This window comes from Lycium ferocissimum, chromosome 9 (assembly GCF_029784015.1).
Source record: "Lycium ferocissimum isolate CSIRO_LF1 chromosome 9, AGI_CSIRO_Lferr_CH_V1, whole genome shotgun sequence".
Lineage (NCBI taxonomy): Eukaryota > Viridiplantae > Streptophyta > Magnoliopsida > Solanales > Solanaceae > Lycium > Lycium ferocissimum.
In genome coordinates, this window is record NC_081350.1 from 35,882,196 (window position 1) to 35,895,670 (window position 13,475).

General features: G+C 35.9%; 3 protein-coding genes across 3 annotated transcripts; 1 reads left to right on the forward strand and 2 right to left on the reverse strand.

Moving 5' to 3' along the window:
• Positions 1-2,873: 2,873 nt before the first annotated feature.
• LOC132030491 (proteinase inhibitor I-B-like) lies at positions 2,874-4,103 on the reverse strand. Its single transcript, XM_059420144.1, has 3 exons — positions 3,945-4,103; positions 3,740-3,832; positions 2,874-3,257 (listed from the first exon to the last, which is right to left on the reverse strand). The coding sequence occupies exons 1-3, from the start codon at positions 4,006-4,008 to the stop codon at positions 3,055-3,057; spliced, it is 360 nt and encodes a 119-aa protein (XP_059276127.1). The 5' UTR covers positions 4,009-4,103; the 3' UTR covers positions 2,874-3,054.
• Positions 4,104-5,781: 1,678 nt separating this feature from the next.
• LOC132030490 (osmotin-like protein OSML81) lies at positions 5,782-6,712 on the forward strand. Its single transcript, XM_059420143.1, has one exon. It carries the CDS (start codon positions 5,828-5,830, stop codon positions 6,566-6,568), a length of 741 nt encoding a protein of 246 aa, XP_059276126.1. The 5' UTR covers positions 5,782-5,827; the 3' UTR covers positions 6,569-6,712.
• Positions 6,713-8,918: 2,206 nt separating this feature from the next.
• Positions 8,919-9,917, reverse strand: LOC132030489 (osmotin-like protein). The gene has a single exon (XM_059420142.1). It carries the CDS (start codon positions 9,877-9,879, stop codon positions 9,115-9,117), a length of 765 nt encoding a protein of 254 aa, XP_059276125.1. The 5' UTR covers positions 9,880-9,917; the 3' UTR covers positions 8,919-9,114.
• Positions 9,918-13,475: the final 3,558 nt, after the last annotated feature.

The following is a 13,475-nucleotide window of genomic DNA, read 5'->3' on the forward strand; positions in this document are numbered from 1 at the left end:
TATTGAACTTTTATTCGTCTGAACCCGGATGCGTAACCGCATTCTTAATGGAAACAAGATTAATTATTAAAACGTGTTTGGCCAAGGTGCGTAACCGCATCCTTGAGTTGTTTAAAGCGTCTCCAAATAAAATGCGTAACCGCATTCTTAATCGAAACAAAACATCTTGAAACGTGCCTGAAGCTCATCTAGCGTTAAAAGCAATTATTTGTCTCTAAAATCCGAGACATAAAAGTATTTGATTAAATTTTCACTCTTTTGACAACGGGTTTTGAAACTTGTTCGCAACCCATCTCGCTCCCTTACAATTGGTTTTACCACTCTTTTCTTTTACACTTGACAACGAGATTTGAAATAAATTCGTATCTCGTCTCGCTCAACTCATAATTAATAATTATTAATTAATTAATTAGGCCTGTGGGAATTAATCTAGGCCCGAGATATATATGTCAATTAATAGAAGATAATGGTTAAAGACCTTGTATCGTCATTACACCAAAACAAATGAATACAGAATCTAGTAATTCAAAATATTCATTCGTCATAAGCTAAGCAAAAGATCCAATCAACCATACATGCACATCAAAGTTTCTATATTGCAGTAAAACATAAGATGAAAGCCAACTAGTGCATGGGAAATTGTCATAATACTATGCTTGTCCGTTGTGCATGGAAATGATTTCGGATCCAAATTATACTATTCTCATATTGCTAGCTTTTCTAAAGAGTAAATTTTAAACACAAATCCCAAATATTGAACTCACAACTTATTAATATGATGCTTGCAGGTTTAAATGCTCATCAAGATAATTACTTCATGCCAAATGAAGAATCTGTAGCTCGAGAGCCACTATTTTTACATTTTTTGTTTTCTTCCGGGACATCCCACCCGGGAATGAATACATAATATCCAAAAGCAAGTAAATGAAAGCACACACAAATATACAATCCTAAAATTTGCCTACCCGACCCGATTTGCAAAACAAGTAATAAAATTAAAGCTCAATCTTATTATTAAAACCCAAATCAGTTCCCTTTTTTTTCTTTTTTCTTCGTCTCTTTTTTTTTTTTTTTAATCCTAAATCCAATACAAATAGATTAACATCCAACTTCCAAGTTAACAAGTGATAATTAAATATCAATCAACAACACTAAACATCCGGCTAAATCACGACATTCACCAACCAAATCATATCACCTCAAAAATCAGATAGCAAGTTAAAAGAATTTTAATAAACAAAGAAGGGATAAGAATGGACCTCTACAGTAGTAGATACCTTCAATATATTGAATTAATCCTCCAAGCAAGTAGAGACATCAACAATATTTTGGCATTTGTAAATCAAAAAATGAACTTCAACAATCAATCCATACCCAAAAACTGGACCCAAAAATCGACTCAAGACCGGAAACGAACCCGACTGACGGAGCTTCCGACCGGAGACCTCGACGTAAATCGAAAACCCGACAAAAATTCGTCACCGAATTGACTCCTTTTGTGTTAAACCGCAACACCCAGAACTTTAATGGTGTTTAGGCCATGAATGGTGGTGTGGGATTGATTTTAGGTGGTCTGGGTTTCCGATGAATAAAAACGGAGAAGATGATGAATATTTTTTTTTTTTTTTTGGTCCTCTCCGTCACTCACCTCTCTATATTTCTGTGCCTTCCTCTCTCCTCTATATTCTATAATATATCTTCTCTATCTAAAATCCCCTGTATCTATTCTCTTTCTTTTCTTTTTATAATAATATATGTTGTTGTCTCTCCCTTTGTCACGTGTCCCTTACCTTTTTCCTTTCTCTTTTTTTTTTTTTAAAAACTATGTAGGCCCCACCCCTAACAATGATATTCCTGCAAATGCGTGTGCCCCCTTTCCTTTTAAAATCTGTTTTCTTTCTTGTCTTTTTGTGTGATGTGTATATATATCCAACAGAAAAGATTCCCTTCTTTAAAAAAATATCTCTCTTTTTGTCATGTATTTTTTTTCATTTATCTTTTACTTAAATACAAAATAAGAAATGTTTAATAACTATTTCTAGATAGAGAAAAGTATACTATTTACAAGAAAATGATTAGCTAAACAAAAATTAAATCCTAAAAAAAAACATATTTTTGTAATTTTCATTATTTTGAACACAAAACTTATACTCTAAAAATAGCAAATATTTTTGTTCTTTTTATTTTAGCAACTAAGCTTACTAAATAAAAATCGAATAAAATCGACACGTCAAAATTAAAATTAAAAGAAATATTTAAAAACTATGAGGTGAAACACACGGGAGGGTCAAAATTACGTGTCTACATTTGTCAATTGAATTTGAAACTAGTGAATTACCTTTAGTTCCTGGAGGACTTATTCCCTTGAATACTACTAAAGGCAGAAGATGAAAAATGTTAAACAAAGAATAGTTAATTAATGGGAAAAAAAAACCGAGTTATGGCCTGGGCTCTGTAAATAACTCTTTTAAATTTAATTGTTGCACAATATGAGCAGATAATTGATTCAAAATCCAGTTTCCGTAGTTGTCTAAATTCTTCATACTACTAGCCAGAAATATCCTGTGTAGCACATAATTTTTTAAGCACTGTTTTCTTTAAGCAGTGTTTATTTGAAAAAATGAAAAAAGGAATAAATCACTAATAATAAGCAATGTCATTTTCATATTTATAAACAATATTTTTATTTTATTTATAATCTGTATATACATATTTAGTTAAAAAAAAAAAAAATAGACAAAACAATGTTGTCCCATGATATCTTTTAGGATAATGTATGTCCGCCCGTATGTATGTCCTCTAGAGAACGAAAAGAACCAAACAACTATGATTTACTTCTTAAATTAAAAGAGAAAAAAAGAGGTAGGATGATATACTGAAATTAAAAGCCACATTTATCATTTATTTATCAAGAAGTCGTGGAGTACATAGAGACATAACAGTACGGCTCCAATTTATTTTCTGGGCTCCATCACCTAATACATCAAACTTGATGTAAAATTTATTTATTTATTGGTATAATTATCCGATGTTGCAGGTGAGTAATTTCTCCCTTTAACCAACTTGGGGAGTTTGTACAACAAAGTCCAACACATTAACAAAAAGACGAACTCGATTACATCTTAAATCTTCTGTGACTGGAGTACCATTCAGTACAGTTAGAACATTGGTTAATTTTGGATTTTCCTTCTGAATTATTTGCATAGCAAACTTAGCTGGTGTCCCAAGAAGTTCTGGCCATTGTTCCTTTGTCACTCCTGTAATTTATACATATAATGAGAAAGGGAGATAAGAGATAGATTGTGATTATATGGTGAAGAAAAAAACATAAGAAACATTAATATGGACTATATATAAACTTAACCAACGGAACTAAATGAATTGCGCTTTTGACCGTTGAAGATTTTTTTTTTTTTTTTTTCATTCTAAATCATCAGACAATATGAACTTATGAAGGATTATGTTAAAACTACTGCTGCAACATAGATGCTCTTACTTTTTCATATATATCTTGATCTTGATTTTCATAAATTTAATGTCACGCTATTGTCGTCATAATTCTTATTTTTCCCCTTCATTTCCTTCAAAGGAAAAAAAAAATAGAAGAAACACCCGATCTTGATGTCAAACATAAAACTCTAAATTAGGTTCAATCTTTTATATTCGTTAAGGGTATTCAAGATTTAATACATATAAATAAAAATAATATTTGACCTATGCATGAAAGGTAAAAACGAACCTGGGCAAAAGGACTGAGACACATCAAGTTGCAAGATATTAAATTCATCACTCATGTCGGCTTCCAAATCTCGAGCAATGAGAGGTTGCAAGCCTGTACATAGAATAATTATGCATAATTAATTTTTTCAATAAATAGAAATACATGTAAAAGAAAAAAAAAATAGAAATAAATGTAGGCATGAGAGTGGAAAATGGCTAATTACATGATCCAAGAAGCAAGAGAGCAACCAGGTGAGCTAACTTCACCATAGACTTCTTTGCCTCCATTCAATTCTACTTGCTTTAAAGAATCGAAACTGATGAATAAACTGTTTTTATTTGTTACAAGTGTTGGATTCATTTGGTTTTACAGGGATATTTGTAGGAGATATTTTTTGCATCAATTATATACGTAAGAGCCACTTGTCTATCTAAAAGCAGCCATAAGTAAAGATTATTTTAATGTTGATGATAAACTTGACGATTGTTCGATTTGCCCCTTCCACCTGGGGTCCCCACTTTTTATTTTTATTTTTTGACTTTTGCATCAATTGGGGTTCTTTTAATACTACACTGAAAAGTTGTTCCGAAAATTGAATTGTATATATATTTCATGTAGATCTAGCAACAAAAAAAAAAAACCATAGAAGCAAATGATCCCTATATACGACCGAGTAACATGAGAACTAATTAATTAATATTATTATTAGCACAAATAGGAGACAGTACAAGATATAGGGAGAGACATAAATTTTTACTGTGTTATCGCAGTTTTCTCGAAACACCACCAAAGGTTCTGTGGGGGTGAATATTTTTTTTTTTTTAAATATATAGTTTAATTAGAGGTCTCAAGTTCAAACTTTGAAAATGGAATAGGAGTTCTTTACAACCTGCCCCCCCCCCCCCCCCACCCCAAAGTGAGATTTCAAAGCACAATCTGAATTAGTTAGTTATACCATGGAAGAAATTGCACTTTTTGTCCTTCAAATGAGCTGGTACTTAATTTTTATCCTTTAGCAATCGAATTTATGCTTAGTAGGACATAAGTTCTTGTCATGCGCAGCATAACTTATGGGTTATTATGATATGAAAATATAAAATTATGTCCCATAAAAAAGTCGTATGGCATGAGGGACAGAAATTAAAGACCTACACAAAATAGTGGCATTAATTCCCATTAATGATCCTATATCATGCCAATGTTTTCATTTTGGACTTCGGCCCATGCTTGTGCTCAGGCAGCCCGCTAAGAAGTAAAGAAGAGAAAAACTGAGAACTATTGTTCTGTTCTCCTTTACTAAGGTGTACATACATATAATAAAGAATGGCACCAACTCATTCGTATCGGTGCTGTATTAAATCAATGAATGCATGACTTATATTTATCGATAATTTTTTCTAATTTCACTAATATTAATCAATACATATTTTCACATCATTAAATTACTTGATTATGATATGTTTTTATCAAATATATACACACACAAACCTCTTACGGCTAGGAACGGCATCGGTGACTATTCGATTTATTGATAATACTCCTAAACTATATGAAGAGTTAATTAAATATATCGATGTCCCTCAAATTTGACATAAATCTTTATTTATATACTTTGAACTTTAGTAGTAGCCTATTGAACACTTGAATTTGGCAAATATATACCTATTAAATACTTCCTGAATAATCGGTAAAATAAATAAGGCGTTTGAAACTTAAACAAGATGAAAGAAAAATGGCATAGGTAAGTATGGAAGAAAACTTTGGCCATGAAATAAAAAAAGGGTTGCTTCTTTTTATTTAGTTTTGAGAAAAAGTACCGTCATCACGTGACATAGCTTATAGTAATAGATAAGCGTTAGCACCAAACATAATTGACTTCTATATTCATAAAATAATTTATTATTAGGCGGCTCTTATACATTTTGCCACCTCAACCTTTAACCAAGCATATCTCAATATTATTCGTTTACTTAGTCAAGTATGATATCTATATTGATATACATTGGATTAATGTTCATGGTACCAAAAGCCGCCATACCCCTATATAAACCATCAAATAATTTGTCACTATATCCAACAACTTGTTAAAAAAAATTGTCCACAAACATGGCCAACTTGAGATCTTCTTTTGTTTTCTTCCTCCTTGCTTTTGTGACTTATACTCATGCTGCCACTATCGAGGTCCGAAACAACTGTCCGTACACAGTCTGGGCGGCATCAACCCCGATAGGTGGTGGTCGACGTCTCAATCGGGGCCAGACTTGGGTGATCAATGCCCCGAGGGGCACTAAGATGGCACGTATATGGGGCCGAACTGGATGCAACTTTAATGCTGCAGGTAGGGGTTCGTGCCAGACCGGTGATTGCGGTGGGGTCCTACAGTGCACTGGGTGGGGTAAACCCCCAAACACCTTGGCCGAATACGCCTTGGACCAGTTCAGCAACCTAGATTTCTGGGACATTTCTTTAGTTGATGGATTCAACATTCCCATGACTTTCGCCCCGACCAACCCCAGTGGTGGGAAATGCCACGCAATTCATTGCACGGCCAATATAAATGGTGAATGCCCTCGCCCCCTTAAGGTTCCTGGAGGATGTAATAACCCTTGTACCACGTTTGGAGGACAACAATATTGTTGCACGCAAGGTCCATGTCGTCCTACAGAGTATTCAAAGTTTTTCAAGAAAAGATGCCCTGATGCCTATAGCTACCCACAAGATGATCCTTCAAGCACTTTTACTTGCCCTAGTGGTAGTACAAATTATAGGGTTGTCTTTTGTCCTAACGGTGTTACTGGCCCAAATTTCCCCTTGGAGATGCCTGGAAGTGATGAAGTGGCTAAGTAAATTTGAGTTTCTATACTCTGTTTAAATTGCTTGAAGTGGTCAAGTGATATATGCTGTAATAAGCCTAAGAACTGAATAAGAGTCACATCATAACACATGTACTTTTGTCTTGATTTTTATGAAATCAACAGTGCATTTGGATAACTATTTTTATGTTTTTGTTTTCTTTTTAATTTTTAGTGAAGTCTTAAGCCTTGGATCAATAAACCAACAAAAAAGTATTGATAATGTCCTGGCTAATTATGGTAAAGGGGAAGTTTTTGCTTTTGAATTTCGATTAATTAAATTTATCGCCTAGAATATTTCCACGATATAACACGATTTATTACTATTAACTCGATGCTTCTTGTTAGACGTGATCAATGAGAATTAATTAATGGGAGCAGACCGATAAAATAACAATAGTTATAAATACATTCTAGCACAGGCCCCAGATGTGGAGAATATAAAATGGTAGGGATAAGAATTAAGATAAAGTATTAGGAGCTCATTATTTTAAGGTCTATAGTCAATAGATGAAAATATTTATTTATAGGCGGCTTTTAGAACATTTTCAAGTACGTAAGTAACTGAATGATGCTGCACGTGCTACTTGAATTCTATGCAGCAAACTCTGCAAATAAGCAAAATCATTGACACAATGGAAAATATTAATATTATTATTCATTTCAGTCTATTTTATATTGCACTATTTCTTTATTAATACATCTAAAAAGAAATGATTATAAATGTGTATGTAAAAACTTCACTTTTTTTTTTACCTGTAACGGTATGTTTTTAATCTCATGCCATATCTAAGATCATAAATTTCGCTTTTTATCTCTAACAATATGTTTTTAGAGATATAAAAAAATCTCAAGACATATTTAAAATCACAAATTTCATAAAAAATTATTTTTGTTTTAAACTTCATGTCTAATCAAATTATGTCACATAAAATTGGAACGAGTGGGTAATGTTTATCTGTGTTCCATTATATGATTGTGTCAATGCCTCACTGGCTATGAGAGAGTCACTACGCCCATTCTTTACTTTACACCCAATCAATAGTAAATATTTATTCTCATCAGGGGTTCACATAAAATCAAGACAACTTATTATAGTTAATTAATTTAATGAAATGGTAATATATTTTAATTAATTGTGATTAAATACTAATTATGTATATTCTAACTCATGGTATGTATTTATTGATTTGATGTATATACAAATTGATAAGTGTTTGCCCCAAGTGAACTACTTGATTTGGCCTTAACATAAATTGGTGGAATGAAATGACTTATTTTGAAAATATAGTAATCATAAATTAATGAACCACCAAGCAACGTAATGGCCCCACGCACCTATATCCTCAACCCCATTTTCTTGACTTTTGACTGTAGATGCACATAAGTATTCTTTTAATTATCCACTTGGCATTTTTTTTTTCTATTAATTATATATCCACTTGTTATATGTGTGTTCTAATGGTGGAGATTTGGGAGGAAAAAAAAAAAAAGCCTCTTGTGTACTATCAATAACCGAACATCAAAAGCCACTAGCTAGACTATAAGGTCGAAACCACATTCTTTTTCAAAAGATAATTTGGAAATAACTAACGAACTAATACATCGTAGTTAGAGAATAAGTCAAACTCAACGGCATTTATATAGAAGACAATGAAGTAGAATTGTGAAATTTTTGGTACAGAATATTACCTCTATATAAGGTTTATATATGCAACATGAATTTGAGTTATTTGGTGGATTTCGAATATGAGACTCTTTTCAAGAATAAGAAAAAGGGCGGGTGAAACTATTTAAATATCTCTTGATATTGATCTGTCATTTCCAAACAAAAAAATCAATCAATATTCAAGATGAGGCTAAGTAGATAAATACTACTATGTCAAGGACTTTGCTTATTATTTTCAGGAGTAGTTGTGTAAAAGTCATGGAGCATGCATCATGAGGTGCTAAAATACACGTTGTGGTGGAATGATAATATTTATGTTTATTTTTTATTGAATATTCTTTTTTGGAAAGGAGCACTTCATCCTCAAGTGAGATTTTTCCAACGCGAATTTGAGTTAGCCGAGCTCAAAACAGATATTGAACATTGAGGGTTTGAAAATGTTCTAAAAGTTGCTTATAAAAAAGATTTTCATCTCTTAACTTATTATGACCTGTCACAAGATCTCCTGAAGTAATTTTATCTTGTCCCTACCTGCAATTTTATATTTTCAGATCTGGGTATTGTAGAATGTAATCAAGACTATTTTTTTTAATTCCTGCTTTTGGTCTAAGGTTTAAGACTTTAATAATTATAATTAAAAATAAAAAATAAAATGAAACTCCAAATGCATGCGCTCTTGAGTGAAAATTTAAAATACCATGTGCAAGACAAACTACAATATGTGATCGATTGATCGATGGTTATTCGTATCTTAGCCACCTCAAGAAACAAAATTAAAAGAAATGTGCATGGGGGAATACAAAGACAAATAATGACCAAAATTCAAGCAAATAAAACAAGAAAGAGATGGCTCCTCTTATGAATCTACTTAATTAAGCCACTTCAAGAGTACTTGTAGGCATCTCCAATGGAAAATTTGTTGTTTCATTGTGAGTAGCGCCATAAGGACAGAACATAACCTTGTAATCTGTAGTCCAACTCTGGCAAGTAAATGTGCTTGTAGGATCATCTTGAGGGTAACTATAGGCATCGGGGCATCTTTGTTTGAACCATCTTGACAACTCTGTAGGACCACATGGACCTTGGGTGCAACAATATTGTTGTCCTCCGAATGTGGTACATGGGTTGTTACATCCTCCGGGTACCCTAAGTTGACCAGGGCATTCACCATTTATATTGGCAGTACATTGAATTCCGTGACATTTTCCAGGCCCAGGCTTAGTTGGTCCAAAAGACATGGGAATGTTGAATCCATCAATTACAGAAATGTCCCAGAAATCTAGGTTGCTGAATTGGTTCAAGGCGTATTCGGCCAAGGTATTTGGTGGTTTACCCCATCCTTTACATTCCAGGACACCACCACAGTCACCAGTCTGACACGAACCTCTACCAGCACCATCGAAGTTGCAATTAGTACGGCCCCATATACGTGCCATTTTAGTACCTGGTGGGGCCCAGAACCACCAACTTTGACCTCTCTCAAGACGTTTGCCACCGCCTATGGGGGTTGCTGCCGCCCAGACTGTGTATGGGCAGTTGTTATGGACCTCAAATACGCCGGAAGCATAAGTATAAGTCACAAAGGCAAGGAGTAAGAACACTAAACAAGTTGTCAAGTGACTCATTTTAGTGGACATTTTAGTAAGAAGAAGATTTGAGTGTTGGATATATTGAAATTTGAGTTAGGGGAATATATAGGGGTATGGCGGCTTTTTGCACTATGGACATAAAGCATTTTAATAATGACACTTGATTTATTAATATATAGATATATATAAATAATCTTTAAAGATGCTTTTGCAAAGGTAGATTGCTAGGCGGCTAAATGAAAGGGCCTGACAATATTATTATGAACAATGTACATATAAAGAAGCAAAATAATTTTTTTGGGGATAATCTGATAATGCTCACGAGCAAACTTTGTAGCGAAAATATCTCCGCTTGAAACGAAAAGCCGCCAATATAATATACAGCCTACAAGTAATATGTTTTGTTCACACTGGTCATAGACATGAGTCCGGAATCAAAATGCCCCCAAAAAAATTATTTTGAACCAAAATACCTTAACAAAAAAAAAATGTTACAAAAGTACCTTTAGCGCAGTAAAATACTGCGCTAAAGCACTTAACCGTAACGGCCTCGTTAAGTGCTTTAGCGCAGTATTTTACTGCGCTATAGCAGTTAACTGGGAGGACCTTTAGCGCAGTAAAATAATGCGCTAATCTATAGCGCATTATTTTACTGCGCTATAGTAGTCCACCATTTTCCTAACTCTTATTCCATTTTCACTCCTTTTTACGTAGTTTAGCCGTATATTAATCATGCTTTGAGACTCCGGAACTTCAATATTTTAGATAGAACCCTACTTATATTTGTACAATTAACAAGATAGGCTCAATACATAAAGAATACGCAATACTTTGGATTGTCGTTTTAGTGGTTGAAAAGTGCTCGAAGTCCTTTTTTGTTTGAAGACTTGTAGCCATTAGCTTTACGTTATTTATCTTTTAGGGTTTCGTCTTATTTTAAAATTAATGCTTAACTTTATTTCGAATGTGTCAACTTTTTTTTTTTTATCAATTTAGGATGTGAAACTATAAACAATAATAAAAACTAAGATAATATGTATAAATATGCAAAAAATATATAATATTTACGATAAATTGTATAACACTAATGTATATACACTATCGAGGATGGGTCCCACATGTAGTATGCCGGAGACTATCCCTAGGCCTAAGGCTCATGCCATCCCCACCGCCCTCGCCATTGTCTCCGTCGTCCTTTTTCCTCTTAATAACCGGGCGCTCCAAGTCATGATCATCTCCTCTTCCCCTGGCCCGTGCGCCCTTGACTAGAACGTGCTTCTTCTTGGGATCTGGTCCCGCTAGCACGCTCAGAACCTCAGGCTGAGTTAGGTCTGGAAACTCGACCTCTTCCTCGTCGGGAGTCGCTACCTCAGGCGCCGAAGGATGAACTTGAAAAGTATATAATAATTAGTACCATTTCTTATTTATATTGCATACATTAACGTTATTTATTTAATCAAACTTGTGTGTCAACGGGCGCCTGAGTAGGCTCCTGAGATGGGTCTGTAGGCTCCTGAGATGGGTGTGGTGGTGAATATGAGGTAGTCTCCGGACGAGATCTCGTTCGAAGTCCAAGTAAAGGTTATAAAAATTAAATAAATATTTACCTTTTATTGAATAAAAGTAGTTTTAAGTAAAAAACTTACATGCGCCTCGGTAGTCTCATGAGAAGACACCTCTGCCTCGGCAGGCTGATGAGAATGCTCCTGAATGGGTCGCTCCTATGGACCCACTGGCCCCGAATCCTAAAATATCAAAAAAAAAATGAAATAATAAGTAACATACATATTTAAAATAAGTACTTTAAATAATCAAATATATATATTAAATATTGACCTTATATTGAATAAAAGAAATTTTAATAAAAAGCTTACATGTGGCTCGGTAGTCATATGGGAAGACACCGCTGGCTCGGCAGACCCATGAGAAAACGCCTGAGTGGGTGGCTCGTGGACGGCGCCGAATCCTAAAATATAAAATACTACTAAATAATGAGTAACATATATATATTTAAATAAATAATTTAAATGAACAAATAAGTATTTTAAATACTAACCGGGATCAAAAACTCATCGAAGTCAAGAATCCTGGCTCCCTCTAAATTCCTCACAGGCCGCTCATCAGCTAATGAAGCGCGTAACGCCGCCCAATCAACGTTATCACGCTCCTTCCATGTATGCATTCTCGGGCCGTGACGACGACCCGGTTATCTCGGCAAGTAAGAGTGCCGGCGTAAACGTAGGTGAGTCCCGGAGTGAGCTTCCACCGCACTGAACGGCCGCGGATGGACTAGACCGCGAACGCCCCTCGGAAACGAGATCGGCCTCATCCGCCTCATCTACCAGATGGTGTCCTCCACCATCGGGTCCTCAGCGCGCAACGCGACACGCGGCCCCCCCCCCCCGGCGTCCCCGGCGGCCCGGCGTCCTCGCCGGCCGCCTCCTCTGGGAGCACCCGGTCTCGCCTGCCTGCCGGATACCATCCTCCGATATCCGTACCATCTCCGCCGCAAGCCCCGGGTAAGGCATATGCTCTAACCCCAAGATGCGTAAACGTTGTACGGCCACCAGCTGCATTTGTGTTCAACAGAAAAAAAAAATTATTTTTTAAAACGTAACAATTAATGCAAATTAAATAAATCTAAATACGATAAACTTACCAATGCCTCATACTGCCCCGCGAGTGCTGAGTATCCTACATCTCTAGGGGGACGCAAAGCTGGGTTGCCGATCAGTCGGCATGTGATCTGATGATACTAGCGCATGTAATGCTCAATGGGAGTCAAATGGCCGACCACCGCTAAAGTGCCCAACCTGTTCTCCCAACGGTGGAGCTGAACATCCATGAAAGCCAAAAAATCATCATCAACGCGGCCCCGATCGTCCCGCCGGTAGTGTCGGAGCTCATGACGGACATCGGGGGTATACTGCGCGTATGCCCAAAGCGTCGTAAGGCACGCTCGGGCATGTGCTCCTCTACGATGTCCAGGGTGTATCAATGGACACCGCGACCTCCAAACCCCCCGACCGCCCTACGTAAGGCCGGCAAACTATCTAATATAGCGACGTACGGCGTCCATATAAATAGCCGCATAACATATACATACAAATCAGTGATCACCAAGTCGAAAAGACGTTTAATTAAATTATTAATGTAAATTTAAATTGTTTTACCGCATTGTTCGTTATGTGATCAAGCTGGTCCCGGAATGGTAGAATATTGTGGTGCGTATCCACATCCCGATCAAAACCGCCGTCCCCTCCCCGCATAAGGCATGTCAATCTTGAGATGATGCTAGGTACGGCCGAAAAGGCAAGCATCTCTCTCCCATGCCCATAACTGTAAGCGATATTAGAAAATACGATTTTTAAGTCGTCATTTCAAGAGGTTTGTCTACATTAAAGGAAGGCACACTTAAAATATTAGCTGGAGAAGAGCAAAAAATCCACACACATCTCTGACAACACCAATAGACGCTCGGCACGAGCATCCGTAAAGATACGCCAAAAAAAGACACCCCCACCGTAGTCCCGGTGCGGTCCGGATGCTCCAAGAAAATCAAATAACGTAAGCCGACAAAGGCACCCGATGAGTTCGGGAACAAGATGCCCCCGAATATAATAGCGGTACAAACGGGCATGACG

What these genes read in the sequence shown, in the direction of transcription:
- LOC132030491 (XM_059420144.1), bottom strand. Translation starts at nt 4,008, where the DNA reads ATGGAGGCAAAGAAGTCTATGGTGAAGTTAGCTCACCTGGTTGCTCTC. An exon ending in TCTCTTGCTTCTTGGATCAT is followed by an intron (nt 3,833 to 3,944) that starts GTAATTAGCCAT and finishes TTCTATGTACAG; the next exon opens with GCTTGCAACCTCTCATTGCT. An exon ending in GTCTCAGTCCTTTTGCCCAG is followed by an intron (nt 3,258 to 3,739) that starts GTTCGTTTTTAC and finishes TATAAATTACAG; the next exon opens with GAGTGACAAAGGAACAATGG.
- LOC132030490 (XM_059420143.1), top strand. Translation starts at nt 5,828, where the DNA reads ATGGCCAACTTGAGATCTTCTTTTGTTTTCTTCCTCCTTGCTTTTGTG.
- LOC132030489 (XM_059420142.1), bottom strand. Translation starts at nt 9,879, where the DNA reads ATGTCCACTAAAATGAGTCACTTGACAACTTGTTTAGTGTTCTTACTC.